Source organism: Alosa alosa, chromosome 16 (genome assembly GCF_017589495.1).
Source record: "Alosa alosa isolate M-15738 ecotype Scorff River chromosome 16, AALO_Geno_1.1, whole genome shotgun sequence".
Taxonomy (NCBI): domain Eukaryota; kingdom Metazoa; phylum Chordata; class Actinopteri; order Clupeiformes; family Clupeidae; genus Alosa; species Alosa alosa.
Window position 1 is genome coordinate 2,159,151 of NC_063204.1, and position 19,126 is coordinate 2,178,276.

Below are 19,126 nucleotides of genomic sequence, written 5' to 3' on the forward strand. Positions count from 1 at the left end.
GAAATAGCATAAAATACCCGTCTAGCGTGTTTCATGAGTATGTACAAAAACACATCAGGTCCCTCACACCGCTCACGTTACCTCAGCACACACAAGCTGAGAACCACCAGAGTTATATATGGTCTACGTGTTATGATTTAAAATATAATCCCTTAAATTTATCAACTGTATTTTGAATGCCAGACAATTCAATTGTAACTGTATTTAAATATGTAATCCCAGAATACATGGGTTACACCAGTCAGCCTATAGTTACTCAAATAATTCCGTAAAGGAAATGATGTACATTATAAAATTATGGCTTTTATTTGACACTCCTGGACAGAAGGCGTAAAAAACATTTAAAATACTAATTACAACGATAGACAGAAAAATGTGTTAATATAAATAGTACATTATAACAATTGTAAAATAAAATCATGACTTATTGTTTGTGACCGTCTTTATATTATGAATGTATCAGTTCATTGTACTAAAACATCATGAAGTGACGGAGAGCCGCAGAGGAGAGAGAGAGAGAGAGAGAGAGAGAGAGAGAGAGAGAGAGAGAGAGAGAGAGAGAGAGAGAGAGAGATGGAAATGGAAGAAAAAAGGGAAGAGAGGACACAAACTGGAAGAGACATTGAAAAACAAGACAAAAAGAGAGGACAGAGAAATAGGCATGTAAATAAACAGCAAACAAGGTAAATAGACAGTAAACAGAGTAAATAAACAGTCAACAGTAGACGGAGGAGAAAAGGAAAGCGAAAGTTGGAAAGTGAGAGGAGCGGAGGGTCAGAGCAACACATCGGCCACGTCTGTTGAGCTTGCTGCAGTCAGAGCGTCATGTTGGCCGTCTCTGCGTCGAGCGTGGTGCTGTTGAGCTGGCCGGGGTCAGAGTGAGACGTTGGTGGTCTCGGGCTCAGAGTGAGACGTTGGTGGTCTCAGGCTCAGAGTGAGACGTTGGTGGTCTCGGGCTCAGAGTGAGACGTTGGTGGTCTCGGGGTTGATCCTGTTGCTGCTCAGGCTGTGGATCATGGCGATCATGTGCATGTTCTTGTTCAGCTCCTCCTCCTTCTTCTGCAGCTTGGCCTCCAGCTGGGACTTCTGCAGCTCCAGAGACGAGGCCTGGGGACGAGGGAGAGCGCCCCACACACACACACGCACACGCGATCACACATATACAACACACAACAAACACACACACAAAATCACACACACAATCATGGAATGCACTTTTTCACCTTCATCTCATTTACTCATCTTTCCTACATTGTCTGTCTCTCCCTTTTCCGTTCCCCCTTCATCCCTTCATCCCTTCTTTCCATATGTTTGTCTCCCTCCATCATCTCCCAGTACTGCAGCCCTATCTGAGGGCTGAGCTCACGCTCACACACACACACACCTTGATGCTGGCATCTTTCCTTGCTTGCTCTGTCTTGTTCAGCTCCTTCCTCAGGATGCTGATGCTCTCCTCCATCTCACTGGCCTGCTCCTGCTGACTCTTCAGCTCCCCCTGCAGGTCTGGTGGAGTAAAGGCAAAGATTAAACACATACGCACATGACTATTAAGATGGTTATATTTAATGACACATGTATATATGCTACCAGTGTTTCCCATACATTGACTTATTTGTGGAGGCCCACCACAAAATCAACACTGATCACCACACAATGATTTTCCAGGTTGTACTAAATTGTGCTTAAATCTGGTTAGCATCATAACCACGCTGTGCTAATTTGTTAAAAACTGTTGCATTCAAGTTAATTCTGCAAACCAACCACCACAAATGGCATTCAATTCTCTGGGAAACACTGATGCTTCCTTATAGATAAATATGTTATGCCAGTATTTATCCATAAGGTAGTGACTTTCACACTAGTCACACTACAGCAGTAGTGGATTGATTGATGCAGTGTTTTTCAACCACTGTGCCGTGAGAGATCATCAGGTGTGCCGCAGAAAATTACCCAAATGTCACTCACTGGTCCAGAAAAGCAACTGTTGCATCAAAGAAATCATAACCACATGCTCTCATTGATTGTATTAGTTAGTGTGCCGTGGGACATTTTAAGTGTCAAAAGTGTGCCGTGGCACAAAAAAGGTTGAAAAACACTGCACTACAGTACACGTAAGACATTGTCATCAGCATGCCCTCACTAGACTTGAACAGTAATGAAGAGAAACACGAGACCCATTTCCATGACCACTCACCTGAGATGGTCTCCTCCTTCTCCTTGAGGTCAGCCTGCTGGCCTTTGATCAGCTTGTCCTTCTCTGCCCCCTCTGCCAGGGTCCTGCCCCACACAACGGACAGTTAGGAGCAGCCATCTCACACACACATGCGTGTGGATACAGTTAGGAGCAGCCATCTCACACATACAGTTAGGAGCAGCGTTCTCACACACACACACGTGTGGATACAGGTCCTTGTCTCTAGTGTGGGAGTCTGTGTCATAGAACACTGTCCAGTTCTATATATAGAGTCTATGGTCTGTGTAAGTCTCCTTTTTCCATTGTTGTGTGTAAATGTGTGCATCCATCTCTGCTTGTGTGCGTGTGTATGTGTTTTTTTTATCTGTGTTCTCATCTATGTGTTCTCATGTATGTGTGTGTGTGTGTGTGTGTGTGTGTGTGGTCACCTCTCATGCTGCAGGCGGAGTGCTTCGTGGCTCTTCTTCAGGGTCTCTGCCTGGTGTGTGAGAGCCGTGTGGGCCCCCTTCAGTTCCTTCAGCACGCGCTCAGTCTCATTGTACCTTCACACACACACACACACACACACACACACACACAAACAAGCACACACACACACACACACACACACACAAGCACACACACACACACACACACACAAGCACAAACACACACACACACTCACACACACACACACACACACACACACACACAAACAAGCACACACACACACACACAAGCACAATCACGCACACAAACAAGCACACAAACAAGCACACACACACACTCACACAAACAAGCACACACACACACAAGCACAAACACACGCACACACACACAAAGATGGATGCACATTAACTAAGTGCACAGACAGATACATGAGCACTTGAGCAGAACAGAAGAACTGAACAAACACATCAGCATTCAGACTCAATATGTCGGGCTTTGGGCGTGCACACGCAGCACGCGCTCACTAAACTCTACTGGATCATCCTTAAGACATAGGCTCACACACCGCACTCTCACTAAACTCTACTGGGAGTTCTCAAGACGTTCGACTCACACACACACTGCGCGCACTCACTAAACTCTGCTGGAGTCCTTAGGACGTAGGCTCACACACGCACACTCACTAAACTCTACTGGGCGTCATCAAGACAACACTCACACACACACACGCACACACACTAAACTCTACTGGGCGTCATCAAGACAACACTCACACACACACACACTAAACTCTACTGGGGTCATCCAGGACAACACACCTGCGCTGCTAAACTCTGCTGAAGGTCATCAAGACAAAACACTCCGCAGCACACACACTAAACTCTGCCTGGCCGGGTCATCCAGACATCGGCTCGCATGCCTTGCGCACACACTAAAGCTCTACTGGCCGATCATGGACGTAAAATCACTTGTAGCATGCCTTGCGCACACACACACTGCACTTACAAACCTGCATTTTGTCCTCAAGACCGTAAAACTCTGCTGAAAGTATCGCATGGCCACACACACACATCGCTCCACACACATCTGTCTGGCGGCCAAAACTTACTGGCTGTCCTCAAGACATGCATTCGTATTACACACACACACTCAGCTCTCCGACTGACCGCTCAAGCTGCTTTAACAGGGGTTAATTGGCTTTTTTTGTGGGGTCGCGCGTCTGGCCTGTGGGGGATGTCCACACAGTTCTGACTGTGAGGAACCTCGGCATGTGGAAACAAATATACTCAGCTGCAACACACAGGGTACACATATGCATGCATATGACTGCACACATCTCCCGCTTTACTTACCCGGCTAGCCTACGATACAAAAATATATAAATAAATCATAATTTCATACCTCTTCTTGCTTTCATTGTAGACTGTGTTCAACTTTAACATACAGTATAGAAGTAAACCCCCTCTCTTTGCCCCACTCTCTCTCGCTCGCTCAATGGACACGCGTGACTTAGCCGACACAATCCAAATAAAACTTTCACAATCGTAAAATCAAGGATGCATAGAAGACGACTAGCTAAATTAGTATTAAATCCACTGCTCATATTTGTTTAAAACTCTTTCATTCAATTTGATTGATCATCTCAATACCAATGTTACCCAAAAGGGCCTGTCCCAAGGGGAACAAGTATTACCTTGAAACTTAAACACACATGGGGAAACTGAACAGTCCAATCAGTAGACTATGATAAGATAGCCAACTATGGTAGGCTACATTGTTTACAATATCTCCAGGCTTCAACCAGACAGCTGAATTAAAGAGGTAGAGTTGTAATAGAAATAGTAGGCCTAGGCTGGGATAATCTTCATAAAGTGTGCTGTCATAAATATCAGTCATTCAGTATTCTCGTTTTTATATCAGAATATAAAATAATATAGATATGTTCTATTATATATTGTATTGTAATCCTCTGGTGTTCTAAGGTAGGCTATTGAAATGTTATTAAATAAAATATGTCTACCACTCCCAAAAAAAAAAAAAAAAATATAGAGGTTAATTGTCGAACCGTGGGTCCATCATGATACAAGCAATCATTGAGGTTTGGTGTATGAATTTACAGCCCCACTGGATGAATATGTATGTGTGTATGCATGCATGCAAAGATGTGTTTGTGTGGATAAATGTGTGTGTGTATGCATGCATGCGTGCATATGCGGATATCTGTTTATGTGTGTGTGTGTGTGTGTGTGTGTGTGTATGCATGCATGCAAAGATGTGTTTGTGTGGATAAATGTGTGTGTGTATGCATGCATGCGTGCGTGTGTGTGTGTGTGTGTGTGTGTATGCATGCATGCAAAATATGTTTGTGTAGATAAATAATGTGTGTATGGCAACATCTATGCATGGTGTATTGTTGTGTGTATTATTGTATGTGTGTATGCATACATGCAAATATGTGTTTGTGTGGATCGCTAATGTATTATTGTGTATGCAATCCCCACATCGCGATGGCGTGTGTAATACATGCAATACAAGGAAATGTTTTGTGTGTGGATAAATAATTGACGTGTGCATCCCATATCGTGTGTGTGTGTGTGTGTATGCATGCATGCAAAGATGTGTTTGTGTGGATAAATGTGTGTGTGTATGCATGCATGCATGCATTGCATGACGTATTATTAAATAATACTGTGTCATCTCAACTCACAATACATGCAAAAGATATTGTTTGTGTGGATATAATGTAATAATGATAATATGCATGTCACATGCATGCGTGTGTGTATGCATGCATGCAAAGATAATGTGTTTGTTTATTATTGGTCGCGTGTGTGATAGCGTAGTGTAACTGTGTGTGTGTGTATATATGCATGCATGCATGCATGCAAAGATGTGTTTGTTTGTGTGGATAAACGTGTGTGCATATGCATGTGTGTGTGTGTGTATATGCATGCATGCATGCAAAGATGTGTTTGTTTGTGTGGATAAATGTGTGTGCATATGCATGTGTGTGTGTGTGTGTGTGCGCGTGTGTGTGTGTGTGTGTGTGCGTGGTCACCTGTTGAGCAGCTGGTTGTAGGAGCTCTTCAGGGCCTGGTGCTCTCGAGACCACACTACGAAGCTGGCCCCGTTAACTCCAGCAGCTGTGTGATGTCCTGCTTGACGCGCTGCACCTCCAGAACCTGCTCCCCCAGCTCCCCCCGCACCGCCTCCTTACTGCGCTCACTCTCCTGCAGCAGAGACGCCAGCTTACGCGCCTGGGAGAGAGGGAGGGAGAGAGAGGGAGAGGAGAGAGAGGGAGGGAGAGGAGAGAGGAGGAGAGGGAGGAGGAGAGAGAGGAGGGAGGGAGGAGGAGAAGATGCAGGAGGAGAGAGAGGAAGAGAGGCAGGGGAGGGAGAGAGGGAGAGGAGAAAGAGGCAGGGAGGAGAGAGGAGAGAGAGAGGAGGGGAGAGAGGAGAGGAAGAGGCAGGGAGGGAGAGAGGAGAGAGAGAGGAGAGAGAGGGAGAGGAGAAGAGGCAGTGAGGGAGAGAGAGAGAGGAGGGAGGAAGAGAAGAAGGGTGGGAGGGGGTTGAGGGAGGGAGAGAGATGGAGGGAATCACAGAGGAGAAGGAAGGGAGCGAGGGAAGGAAGAGAGAGAGAAAGAGGAGGAGGTAGAGAGGAGGAGATGAGAGCAGGAAGGACAGAGTGTTGCAGATGAGGCGGTAGACAGGAGGGTAGATAGGGGGCAGATATGAGGGGCAGATGGGAGGGGGGGCAGATACAGACAAGAGGGCTGTAGATAAGAGGTGTGTGATGAGGTTGCAGGATGGAAGAGGGGGCAGATAAGGAGGGGGGGGGTAGATAAGAGGGGGTAGATAAGAGGGGGGGTAGATAAGAGGGGGGTAGATAAGAGGGGGGGGTAGATAAGAGGGTTGTAGATAAGAGGGGGGTAGATAAGGGGGGGTAGATAAGAGGGGGGTAGATAAGAGGGGGGTAGATAAGAGGGGGGGTAGATAAGAGATAAGAGGGTTGTAGATAAGAGGGGGGGATAAGAGGTAGATAAGAGGGGTAGATAAGAGGGGGGTAGATAAGAGGGGGTAGATAAGAGGGTTGTAGATAAGAGGGGGGAGATAAGAGGGTTGTAGATAAGAGGGGGTAGATAAGAGGGGGTAGATAAGAGGGGGGTAGATAAGAGGGTTGTAGATAAGAGGGGTAGATAAGAGGGGGGGAGATAAGAGGGGTAGATAAGAGGTCAGATAAGAGAGGGTAGATACAAGATAAGAGGGGGGTAGATAAGAGGGGGCAGATGAGGTTGCAGATAAGAGAGGGGCAGATGGGAGGGGGGGGGTGATAAGAGGGGGGGGGGGTAGATAAGAGGGTTGTAGATAAGAGGGGGTAGATAAGGGGGTAGATAAGAGGGTTGTAGATAAGAGGGGGGTAGAGAGGTAGAGCAGGAAGGACGGGGGGGGGTAGATAAGAGGGGGTAGATAAGAGGGGGGATAAGAGGGGGTAGATAAGAGGGGGGTAGATAAGAGGGGGCAGGATAAGAGGGGGCAGAGAGGCAGAGCAGGGAATGACCTGGGGGGTAGACAAGAGGGGGGGCAGATAAGAGGGGGAAGAGGAAGAGGGGCAGATAAGAGGGGGTAGATAAGAGGGGGGGGTAGAGAGGTAGAGCAGGAAGGACCTGGGGTAGATAAGAGGGGGTAGAGGAGAGCAGGACAGGGGCAGATAAGAGGGGGGTAGACAGAGGGGGTAGAGAGGTAGAGCAGGACTGGGGATAAGAGGGGTAGATAAGAGGGGTGGAGAGGCAGACAGGACTAAAAGATAAGAGGGGTAGATAAGAGGGGGTAGAGGCAGAGCAGGACGGGGGCAGATGAGGGGGTAGATAAGAGGGGGTAGAGAGGCAGAGCAGGACGGGGGGTATAAGAGATGTGGTCATCAAAAGGAAGAGGACCAACAGAACAATCCTACAGCATCAAGACAAAACAAGAGGGAAATGACAGAGAGATAGAGAGAAGCGACAGAGAGAGAGAAAACGACAGAGAGAGAGAGAGAGAGAGAGAGAGAGAGAGAGAAGCGACAGAGAGAGAGAGAGAGAGAGAGAGAAACATGACAGAGAAGAGAGAGCTACAGGCGACAACAAATTGAGAAAAAAGCCCCCCGACCACTTGGCCGCCTCCTGCCTGTTGCCTTTTGAGGGGTGGCCGTTTGTGGTGTTATTAATGAAGTGTGTTATTAAGTGTGGAAGTGTGTTATTAATGTGAGTATGTTGTGTGAGTGTGTGTTGTGTGAGTGTGTGAGTGTGTTGTGTGTGTGAGTGTGTTGTGTGTTGTGTGAGTGTGTTGTGTGTTGTGTGAGTGTGTTGTGTGAGTGTTGTGTGAGTGTGTTGTGTGAGTGTGTGAGTGTGTTGTGGGAGTGTGTGAGTGTGTGAGTGTGTTGTGTGTGTGTGTGAGTGTGTTGTGTGAGTGTGTGTGTGTGTTGTGTGAGTGTGTTGTGGGAGTGTGTGAGTGTGTGAGTGTGTTGTGTGTGTGTGTGTGTGTGTGAGGTGTGTTGTGTGAGTGTGTTGTGTGTTGTGTGAGTGTGTTGTGTGAGTGTGTTGTGTGTTGTGTGAGTGTGTGGGCATCCGTGGCATGCCAGTGCCCCTACGAGTGCATCTGTGGTTGGCATGTGAATGTGTGGTCATGTGACCTAATGCAGAGCGGATGTAGACACAGCGGGGTCTCACAAGGCTACTCAAGCACCACGGCCTCTATGCACGCTCACCCCACACGACTCCATTACGGAGGAAAAACATGTTGAAGCAAGTTGACAATGTAGAATGTAGAATGTAGTCTGGTCAGACGAGAGCAAAATCACATTGTTTGGCTGTCATACTACACACATGTTTGGAGGAGACATGGCACATCACCCTAAGACAGTGTACAGGAGATAGTGTACATCACCCTAAAAATGCTTTATTATGGTGTGGGGCTGGTGTACATCACCCTAAAAACAGTGAACACTGTCAATTCCTTTTTCCCCCCACTGTATATATACACGTGTGTGTGTGTGTGCGTGCGTGTACCTCGGCCTCTGCCTGAGCCCTCTGGCAGCGGTACTGGGCGAGGAGTCGATCGGCCTGGGCCAGGGCCAGGGCTTTGGCCTCCAGCAGGTCCTCCAAGCGGCTCTCCTTAGACTAGGGTGGAGACAGACACACACACACACACAACCGTCAGACAGATACACACACACACACACACACACACACACACACAACCGTCAGACAAATATACACACACACACACGTCAGACAGATACACACACAAGTCAGACAGACAGACATACACACACACACACACACGTTGGGCAGGTAGACACGCGCACACACACACACACACACACACTGACTGTCAGAGGTAGAGACAGATATACAGACACACAGCCTTCGGGATTTTGACTTTGGGATTCAGGCCTGAGCATCAATCGTACACAGGAAGTCTGCTGAGATGACGCAACTATGGTGCACTTACAGCCAGGGCAGAGATCTTCTGCTCGTACACGTCAATGACCTCCGACATGTGCACATCCTTCATCTGCTCCTGAAACTACAGCACGTCAACATCATTGGACAACACAAACAACAACAACAACGACGACGACACAATGACAAGTCCATTTAAACACTCAAACACTGCACCGTAGTTTCACACGCACACCATAGAAAAGCTCAGAAATGTCAGACTTGCAGATGTGCAGACAACAAGATATACTTGACCAGACAAATCACACTTGACACAGGCTGGAAATTAAGTGCACGCACATGCAAAGTGACAAAGATAACACGCTTTTTTTTTTTTTTTAACTCTGAGTGTTTGTGAATTTCTGTAAAGGCACATTCAGAGAAACACACACAGATACTGTAAATGCACACACACCTCAAGCCCACTCTGTAGTTTCTCTATTAGCGAGTCGATGGATTGCTTGGCTGTGGTGGTCACTTTAGAGCTGGGGCAAGACGGGAGACTGGAGAGAGCGTCCTGGACAGCCATGCGCTTGACGGGCACCTCAGAGTCCCGCTGAGCCTCCCGGTAGGCATTGTTGGCAGCGATGCTCTCCCCAGACTTAGGCCACATCATGATAGACAGACAGTCGCAAACAAATGAACAAATAAACTATATATTATATATTTTATATATATATATATATATATATATATATATATAAAAACATATATTTTATTATTATTATTATTATTATTATTATTATTATTATTATTGGTATTAATAATAATAATAATAATATTTTTTTAGGGAAAAGGGAAGTCACTAAAAACAAATTCAACTCCAATTTCAAAACACACTCCAATAGAGAACACTGTAGACTGTGAGATAGAATTGTGTTCGTCTCTCAGAGTCGGGACGATCAGTGCACGCTTGTATTGGTCAAAGCTTCCTGTCCTGGATGGAGGTTGTTGTTCAGAGAGGCTGCACGTGGAGGGGATCACAGCACAGCACAGCACAGCACAGCACAGCACACTCACATGATGGAGGGGAAGTCTGGCAGAGGTGCCGCTTCAAACAGGATGCGGAGGGCGCTCTGCACCAGCTCCCTGCGCTGGCACGTCATAGCCAGAGACAGTGGCGTCACCATCCGCTGGTCCTGAAACAGGAAACACAACGGTCAGCATCTCCGAGCCCTCCGGCACACTTACTTGTGTGCACACTTTATCACTTGCCCACACATCACTGCTGAAATGTTTAAAGGACCAGTATGTAGGAAATAATGGAAAATAAATTGGAACCATTCCAATAATTATCACCATATGTCGTCAGAGAGTAAGGAAACACAATGAATTGAAGTAATGGCTTATTTGACAACATTACTATAACCCGTAAAACCCTGTAAAACCAGCGCAAAAAATTAGTTACAGGGCGGAACCTCTTGGAATTTTCGTTTATGTTTTGAACGATTAATTCTAGAATAGCGTATTAATAATGGGCTGGCGCATCGCCCCATTTGGGTTGCCAAATTAGCAAAGGCCAACAGCTGTCAGTTGTAGTCGTGAACGAGTAGCCTACGAGAGGCAGGCAAATTTCCCAAATTAAAACAAGAAACCAATTAACTGGACATCGGAGGAGCTTCCTGAGATGAGTCTCCATTAAACACAAAAATATGAAAAAATAAATTCTGACGCAGAGCTGGCCATATTTCTCCGTGACAGGTAGCCTAGGCTAAACTTCATCTGCATCGCTAACTTCAGCTAAATATGTTACGTTGGTTAGAGAGGTATTTTTTGTTTTCACTGTTTCCGTAATGTGTAGCTGGGTCATGGTTGGAGAAACGTTAAAGCAGCTGCAACGTTAGCTAAGTCTTCATTACATCTGGCAACCAAAAAGTGGCTCACGTCTAGGTAGTCTTGAGAACGTTCACCAGTTTTGGCCTACAGAGCGTTCGGTAACAATCCTACAAATCGCTCCTTTAAATGACAAGCATTCCATAAACAATGCAAATGTTTAAATGACAAGCATTCCATAAACAATGCAAATGTTTAAATGTTTAAATGACAAGCATTCCATAAACAATGGGTTTTACTGAGCAGCGCTGACAAAAAGAGGAGTTTGACTTGAATCGTGATCGATATGGCGAAGAAAGGGTTCGTATTGGAAAAAATGGAATGTAATATAGTAAGTTAATGTGGAAAGCGAAGAGAGCGACTAGGAGGTCAGTACCTGCATGTCTGGCAGGAAGAGAGCGACTAGGAGGTCAGTACCTGCAGGATCCTGTAGAAGCAGGTCTCCATGTCCAGGACATGCTGCTTCAGCCGACTCATCAGCTCCAGCATCTTCAGCATGGCCTCTGAACACACCTGGCTGAAGGGAGGTCACAGGCACACACACGCAGGTGGGACACGGACACGACTAAACACCAATCACTTCCAGTGTTTCCCATACATTGACTTTGTTCCCATACATTGACTTTGTTCCCATACATTGACTGTTTGTGGCGGCCCACCACAATGTCAACATTGACCACCACAAAGTGATTTTCCAGGTTGTACTAAATTGTGCTTAAATCTGGTTCATCATAACCACGCTACACTAATTTGTTAAAAACTGTTTGAAGTTTCAAGTTAATTCTGCAAACCTACCCCCACAAATAGAATTCAGTTCTGTGGGAAACACTCACTTCACAGCATGGCACAGCGACAATTAATGGAGATGCTCGGTCACAGTGTGAAGGTCACACGTCGGTAATCTGCTGTATACCGGAACATTTCAGTTTACAGACCAGAGCACTCATTATGGAACCCATAATGAATCACTTGTGAAAGATCTACACCTCTATGAAAGCCATGCCGTTTTGGAGAGCTCTGTACCACAGAGTGAATCACACCACTCTGACTCAAGACCAGAGCGAGTAGCGTGCCACTGGCCTTATGTCTCATGTTGTATCCCTCAGATGTCTCATATCTCATGTCGTATCCCTCAGATGTCTCAGGTCTCATGTCTCACTCTACTCCCCATCCCACTCATGCCCGGTCATATCTTCCCTGTCCTATCAATGAGGGCTAGAAACGTCCAAAGCAGTGTTTCCCATACATTGACTTATTTGTGGCGGCCCACCACGATATCAACATTGACCACCACACAATGATTTTCCAGGTTGTACTAAATTGTGCTTAAATCTGGTTAGCATCATAACCACGCTGTGCTAATTTGTTAAAAACTGTTGCATTCAAGTTAATTCTGCAAACCAACCACCACAAATGGAATTTAATTCTGTGGGAAACACTGCAAAAGTAAACGCCCTCGGAGCGGAGTTGGTCTCACCTGAGGTGGCCGTTGGTGACGGGGCAGGTGGAGCCGTGGCTGTTGGAGAGGAGCAGCTCCACCTGTGAGGCGCAGAGCTTGGAGGAGATCTGCTGGGACACCAGGCTCTTCAGGTGTTCCTCCCCACACAGCAGTGACCCAGTCAAGGCTTGCATCTGTACTTATTTGCCTTACGGACCAATTTGATTGCTGGGCAAAATATAAAGACTATAACTAAAGCTAATTGATTAACCAACTAGGCTAAATCATTTTTTTTAAATTGAACAGCATGACCTTAACCACAAACATTGATGAGAGCTCAATGCTCCTCCGTGTCACAAGGCAAATAGTGTTCATGAAGGAAAACTTTGCTCCTTGATAGACTCAGTACTTTGCCCACCTTTTAAAGTCTTAGGTCCTGAGGTACAGACTGAATACATAACCTGTTGAGTATAATTAAGGTGTCTTTCAATGTTCTTTTTAAATAAATTACCAATTGATTTGGTGAGAGCACTGCTGGCTAGCAAAAGGTTATTTTTAGGCTCATATTTTGGTAAGAGAATGTGTTCTATTGATATTATTCTGATAACATAATTTATTCCATTACTATTATTAGTATGTTTATGTAGGCTATATGACAATGTTCAAGTGTTCATTTGTATAGATAATATGTATTGGTATTGTATCGTAAAATCACCAATTACCAACCATTTCGTTCGAAAATTCTAAAACAACAATGCTTTTTAATACTTCAAAATAACATTTGATAAATTAATCATTTGTCAGTAGCCATAGGTATGTAGATTTGAACAAAATCTAGTTTGTTTTTTACCGGGGCTTTTACTGCCTGAAATATCCGATTTTGTTTACCGCACTCGGAGTATAGTGCTGGACTGGTGGGTGCCTATTTCCAACCTTTCTCACGGCACATCAACGTTTAGACCGAGAATTCTCGTCGCAAATCAAAATTCCACTGGAGCTCCAAGCGGATTTGTGCAGCCTTACAACAATGTTTACATCTCAAGTCATGGTAAAATGTCATTTTTGGTACATAGCTAATCTAGATACACTTATGGTGTGGGTGCTTGCGTTTCTTTAAGAATCCCCAGTCTTGGTTTGTATAGAACTGAATATTAAGTGACACATACACGTAAGCGGTTGGAAATACGGGACGATTGGTAATAGGTGACGTTCCTATACATCACTTCGGACAAAAGCATCCGCTAAAAACCCATAAACATCTAAACAAACATATAGGATCATTAAAGGATATCCAACAGCAGCTCCACAACGCAGCCCACGCGGACACAGTGCCTCCTCAGCTGCTGCTCCTCCTCCATGGAGTCTGGCGCCTGGAGGATGCCCACCAGAGCAGGCAGCAACAGCTCCAGGTAGGAGTGCACCGTAGAGGACGAGCCCGCATCGATCACCTCCTGAGGGAAGCAGGACAGGTTGTCTCACGACTCACGCATTTGACTAAAACATGTACAGTCGCTAAGCAATAGCTAGCTAATGGGTCAATCGTTATTCAGATTAAAGTGACCCAAAATGACTATGGACACAGTTTAAGGACTATGTACCTCCTGGTTCTATGTGAGAGAGCATAATGCTAGCACAGCAATAAAATACTAAAATCCCAGCATCACTACAAACAGTTACTGGTTACATACAACTATCAAATACATACAAGATCAATGTGATCACTATGGGGTATATATCCAGAGAACAGTTAGGAATACATAGTGTTTTCATACTAAAATCTACTTTAAATCATTCAAACGGCATTTTAAACACAACCAGGGAATGAATTTAAACAAATATGCATGGTTGTGTGTTATGCTGTCAGTGCTGGCGCCTATGCCAAAAAGCAGGTTTTGTTAAAACTCTAAGTTTGTTAACCCTGAGAAGAAGGAAACTTCGGGTTTCCCGTTCCAGTAAGAAACTTAACTTAAACTTTGGGTCAGTTACCACGGTAGTTACAGAAGTTAACCTGTATGGCATCAATGTATTGTATTGTAATGTATTTAAAATCAAACTCCAGAATCTGAGAACGAATCTGTAACCGATTATTATATTATAAGTGCGGGTTGAGCCCAGACCTCGAACAGCTCGGTGAGGAGATGCAGGGCCTGCAAGCAGCAGCGCTCGGGATCGTGGAGAGGCCCAGTGGCCCACTGCAGGAGTGCCACGCAGGGCTCCGACACCCTGGACTGTCCTCCTTTCCTGCCCGCAGGCTGCCGCCGAGGCCTGAAGGAGCGGAACACCGTCTCACACAGCAGCTTACGCAGGCCCGTGACGGAACACAGCGACACCAGGAGTTCTAGAACCTGGGAAAGCGCATCATTCAGTTAATTTGGATTTGACCATACCATACCTGTACTTCAACATTTTTGTTCCATTAAACCAACAAGTTAACATAAAATAATGGCCCCAAAAGATGTATCTTAGTTTTTAGTTTATTGAAATGATTCATATAAATATAATATTTAATATGTAGTATTTTAAAAAAAACATGTAATCTGTGCAAATGTTGTGAATAAATGCCTTGTGAATATCATCCCTTCAGACAAGTATGAAAAACATGCTATCAGAAACCAATTGAAACCCTGACTTGCTCACCTTCGATGCTGTTTCTGAGTCTTTGCTGTGCAGAAGCCCAAACACCTCAGTCAGACAGGCAGGAAGGAGCTTATAGCTATAGAGAGGAAGCACAGCAACTCACAAATTAGAAGGAGGACCTCAATTCATTCACATCTACATTAAGTCCCTTTAGCAGAGGCTTTTATCCAAAGTGACTTACAAAAAGGAGGAGTAACAATGTAGACCTGAGTAACAAGGTCGACCACTCAACATAGACCTGTTGTCTCTGTGTGCTGGCAGGACTTCCTAAGCTTTGGAGAGAGCAATGAAGACGCACTTAGCCAGGTAGTCTGCAATCTTTGGGTTCTTCACAAGATCCACAAGCAGGTCTACAGCATAGTTCCGTGTCAAAGAGCCATCTCCATTGACTGTTATGTTGAATATGAGCGGAAATGTCTGGTGGATGTTCTCTGCATTGAACAGCTATGAATCAGAATTAAAACAAACCATCAATCAACAAACGCACCTTTGTATCCTGTCAGAAAATGTGCCTTTTAAAGGAAACCACAAATCTGGACACATCATATGTCTGGATACGGACCAGATATTTGTTTGTACCACATCATATGTCTGGATACGGTCAGATATTTGTTTGTACCACATCATATGTCTGGATACGGTCAGATATTTGTTTGTATCACTACCTTTTGTCCTTCCTCCTCGTTGAGCGTCAGGCTGCTTAATATGGACAACGCGTAGATTACCACAGTCAAGGAGTTGTGAGCCAGGAAGTCAATTAAGCACCGATACAGCGCCTTGACGTTACTCTGAGACATAAAGGGGGACAGATTATATTTATAACAATAATAACAACAGTGACACTTTAAAAAGTCATTTATCCCTGCACATTAAATGTTCATCATTATGACGCACACAAATTGTTCTCAATTCAAAGAGGGAATATAGCCATTGAAGTCATTAAGGCAAGTCTTGCCATTTGGCGGCCACCTTGGTAACACCCCTGATATCACAGAAAAACAACCCACCTGACTCTTGATGTGAGTCTGAACAGAGAGGTTATGACGACAGAGATTGGCCATGAGGCCAAGACAGGGCTTTATGATGTCATCATTACGAGACTTGCTGTGGGGTGAGAAAAACAGGAAAAATAAGCCCAATTCTAAATCTAAAAGTGACACACAAATGGCATGTGTCTGAGAAGTTTGAAGTGTGTCTTTCTTATTAGATTGACTCACACATTCTGCATGAGGAACGCCAAGAGATCATCGAGATACGATGCACAGTGGGGGACTCGCATACTGTAGGTGAACCTCTGCAACACCTGGAGACACTGAGAGACACATCTCTACTTCACATACACATCACAGTAACACAGAGCAAGAGTCCTCACAAGACACAACCTTGCACAGTGAAACTGCATGAACTGTATATTCATACTGTCTACATGACAAACCATTTTCGACCTTCTAGGACATCTTCTAGATAGAGAAAGCTCAATAATGAGGATGGATGGATGGATGGATGGATGGATGGATGGATGGATGGATGGACAGACGGACAGATAGATAGATAGACTCTTAAAGCTGCAGTTGGCAAGTCTGACAGATTGAGGCGACTTAGCCAAAATTTGGAATGTTTACAACTCTGCTGCACGAACATATCAGAGAGGAGGGCTCGTACTTGCACCACCAGTGGCTCGTCCGGAGTGGATCTGTTGGAGTGGATGATTGAGGCAAGGGTCCCGGTGAGGTTGTAGCTGCTGTGGAGAGCCTCTCTGGTCTCCTCATCCGATGCTGCTAAAAACAGAATCACAAGAGGGCCGTGGTATTACATCAATAAACAACCATCTGTAAACATGTGCCTTATCATACATACATGCACTGTAAACATGTGCCTTATCATACATACATGCACTGTTATGTCAGCTGAAGACACAGATGTGTATTTCCACTTATGAACACTGGAAATGCATTGCAATAACCAAAAGCTTATAGATAGATAGATAGATAGATATATACTTTATTGATCCCCAAGGGGAAATTCAAGGTTATTATGACCTTTGTGTGTATATAATATATATATATATATATATATATATATATATATATATATATATATATATATATATATCTCACTCATGATTATGACAGCCAGTGTTATAGTATGTGGCCTGATAGAGATATTTAAAATGAGGACAAAAGTAGCGGGCTTCTACCGAGTTTAGCCAACAGGGATACGATGGTACTACTGAGGGCTTGGCTGGTCTTTGAGTCGATGGCAACCTCCAGAAGTCCGCTCAAACACTCGCTAGGCAACACCTGGCCCGAGGCGAGGAGTCTGGAACACTGAAGCCCCGTTAGGTCCTGCACGGCACATTACAGACACATGCAAAACATCATTTTCATTTCTAGAAAGTCTTTCATGAACTAACTTAGTGTGTCCAGATAGGATACATTCTTTGAAATGACACTGTGACCACTTCATAGTGAATAGAGTTGTGAAATGTGAAAAAATAATGCTAGACTACGGTCGGTGTGGGAAGATAAGCTCTTGTTCAGCCATTTACAGGTACAGTAAGCTACGTTCACGTTAAGTTAGTTGAAGCCAGAAAGAAATGTATTTTCGACACTCACGTTGATCTGTTTTTGCAGTTGTGATGTGTTGACAGCAGACCTGTTGTTTTTGTATTGTCTGATGGCTAGAAGCATTGACTTCAAACATGTTGTTACATCCATTCTGTAATGAGAATATCTACAACGTAAGTTGACAGCTAAGTTACCTTGACATCAGAAAGGATGAGCTGAAGAATATGCTAACGTCAACGTAGCTAAGTCATCAATCTGTCTAACTTAACATCACGTCAGCCGTAGTAGATAATATTACACGCTAACCTGAACAGTACCTCCCCAAAGCTTGCTGCTGCCACTAACTAACTTATTTTAAGAAAGGACCTGGATAAACTGAACGAAATCAAATCAGCTTCTTATGCTAACTACTTATGATACATAGTTAGCTAGCATAGCTAAGCTCATTATGATACAAAGCAGAGCAAGCAAACTGAAAAGCTAGCAACAGAGAGGGTTAAAGCGGAGCTAATCAAGGATCTTTGCTAGCAAGCTAGAAAGGCACCAACAGCTAACGTTAACCAGCAAGAACGAATGCTAACACAATACTAAAACTGATTTACTGTTAATTTGTGATTATATATCTGTGGCTTTATAGGCGATCAATTACTTACATCTAGCGTCCCCCCTATTACGTTTAATATCATCTGTTTTCGTTATGGTACGTTACCACCAACTATCGTCCCTCCCGCCGCAGGTTTGAACGACGGAGTTGTACACAGCAAACCATAGGGGTGATGACACAAGTAGATAATTGTTATTAAAATACGTTAGTATTGAATTCTACATAATGTACATGTATGTATACCATAAGCTGTATTTATGGTCTTAAATCATATATTATATAGCAAATCCAAGTCCATTGAGTATTCTTTCACGTAGCCTTTGTCAATATTGACACCCCCAGTGTAAGAATGTGAGTTTGCCTGATCTTGTACTACATGATTACGCTAGGTGCCAACATTTTTACAGGCTAGTTCTTCCACTGTGGACAGTTATTAGACATTCCACTACAGAATAACCTACTGATTCCATATTTTAGAATCGGAGACATCTTAAATAAATGTGTAGGCCTCTATATAGGTATCGATATTGCTATAAGTTTGTGGTCTGTAATCAGCCACATAACTCCTCTCTTCCTAGTTTCTAGTAGCCCGAATTAAATTCAAATAGGCCTACGTACCTCACTGTATGTAGGACACTTAGGCCTACTGGATTTGCTCCCTGCTATTTGAATTCCATCACCCACTGCGGTCCTCTAATGAGCGCTATTCCACCAGCCACTGAGGTCACGTTCAATAGCCTACTCTACAAGTTGTTTCTCGTTGGTGGAATGATTTGCCAAGTTGTGTGCGTTCCTGCCTAGTTTTGAGACTTTCAAGTATATTATATTATTATTATTATTATTATTATTATTATTATTAATTTATTTATTTTTTATGGGTCGTATATGCTATTTCATTAATTTCATTTTCATTATTGATACTAGATATGTTTTTAAAATATTTTGT

The 19,126-nt window shown here is 44.2% G+C and overlaps 1 protein-coding gene across 1 annotated transcript; it reads right to left on the bottom strand.

Moving 5' to 3' along the window:
• Positions 1–278: 278 nt before the first annotated feature.
• cip2a (cellular inhibitor of PP2A) lies at positions 279–18,332 on the bottom strand. The gene is given in 23 exon segments (XM_048266909.1): positions 279–1,107; positions 1,385–1,503; positions 2,195–2,277; positions 2,623–2,736; positions 5,682–5,757; positions 5,760–5,880; positions 8,667–8,777; positions 9,112–9,186; positions 9,517–9,702; positions 10,118–10,240; positions 11,352–11,451; positions 12,412–12,544; positions 13,664–13,823; positions 14,490–14,717; positions 15,010–15,085; positions 15,308–15,453; positions 15,675–15,797; positions 16,017–16,113; positions 16,227–16,321; positions 16,672–16,784; positions 17,207–17,354; positions 17,625–17,727; positions 18,230–18,332. Coding segments are annotated over 22 exon segments (2,679 nt in total). The 5' UTR covers position 17,727; positions 18,230–18,332; the 3' UTR covers positions 279–957.
• Between the last annotated feature and the right edge of the window lie 794 nt (positions 18,333–19,126).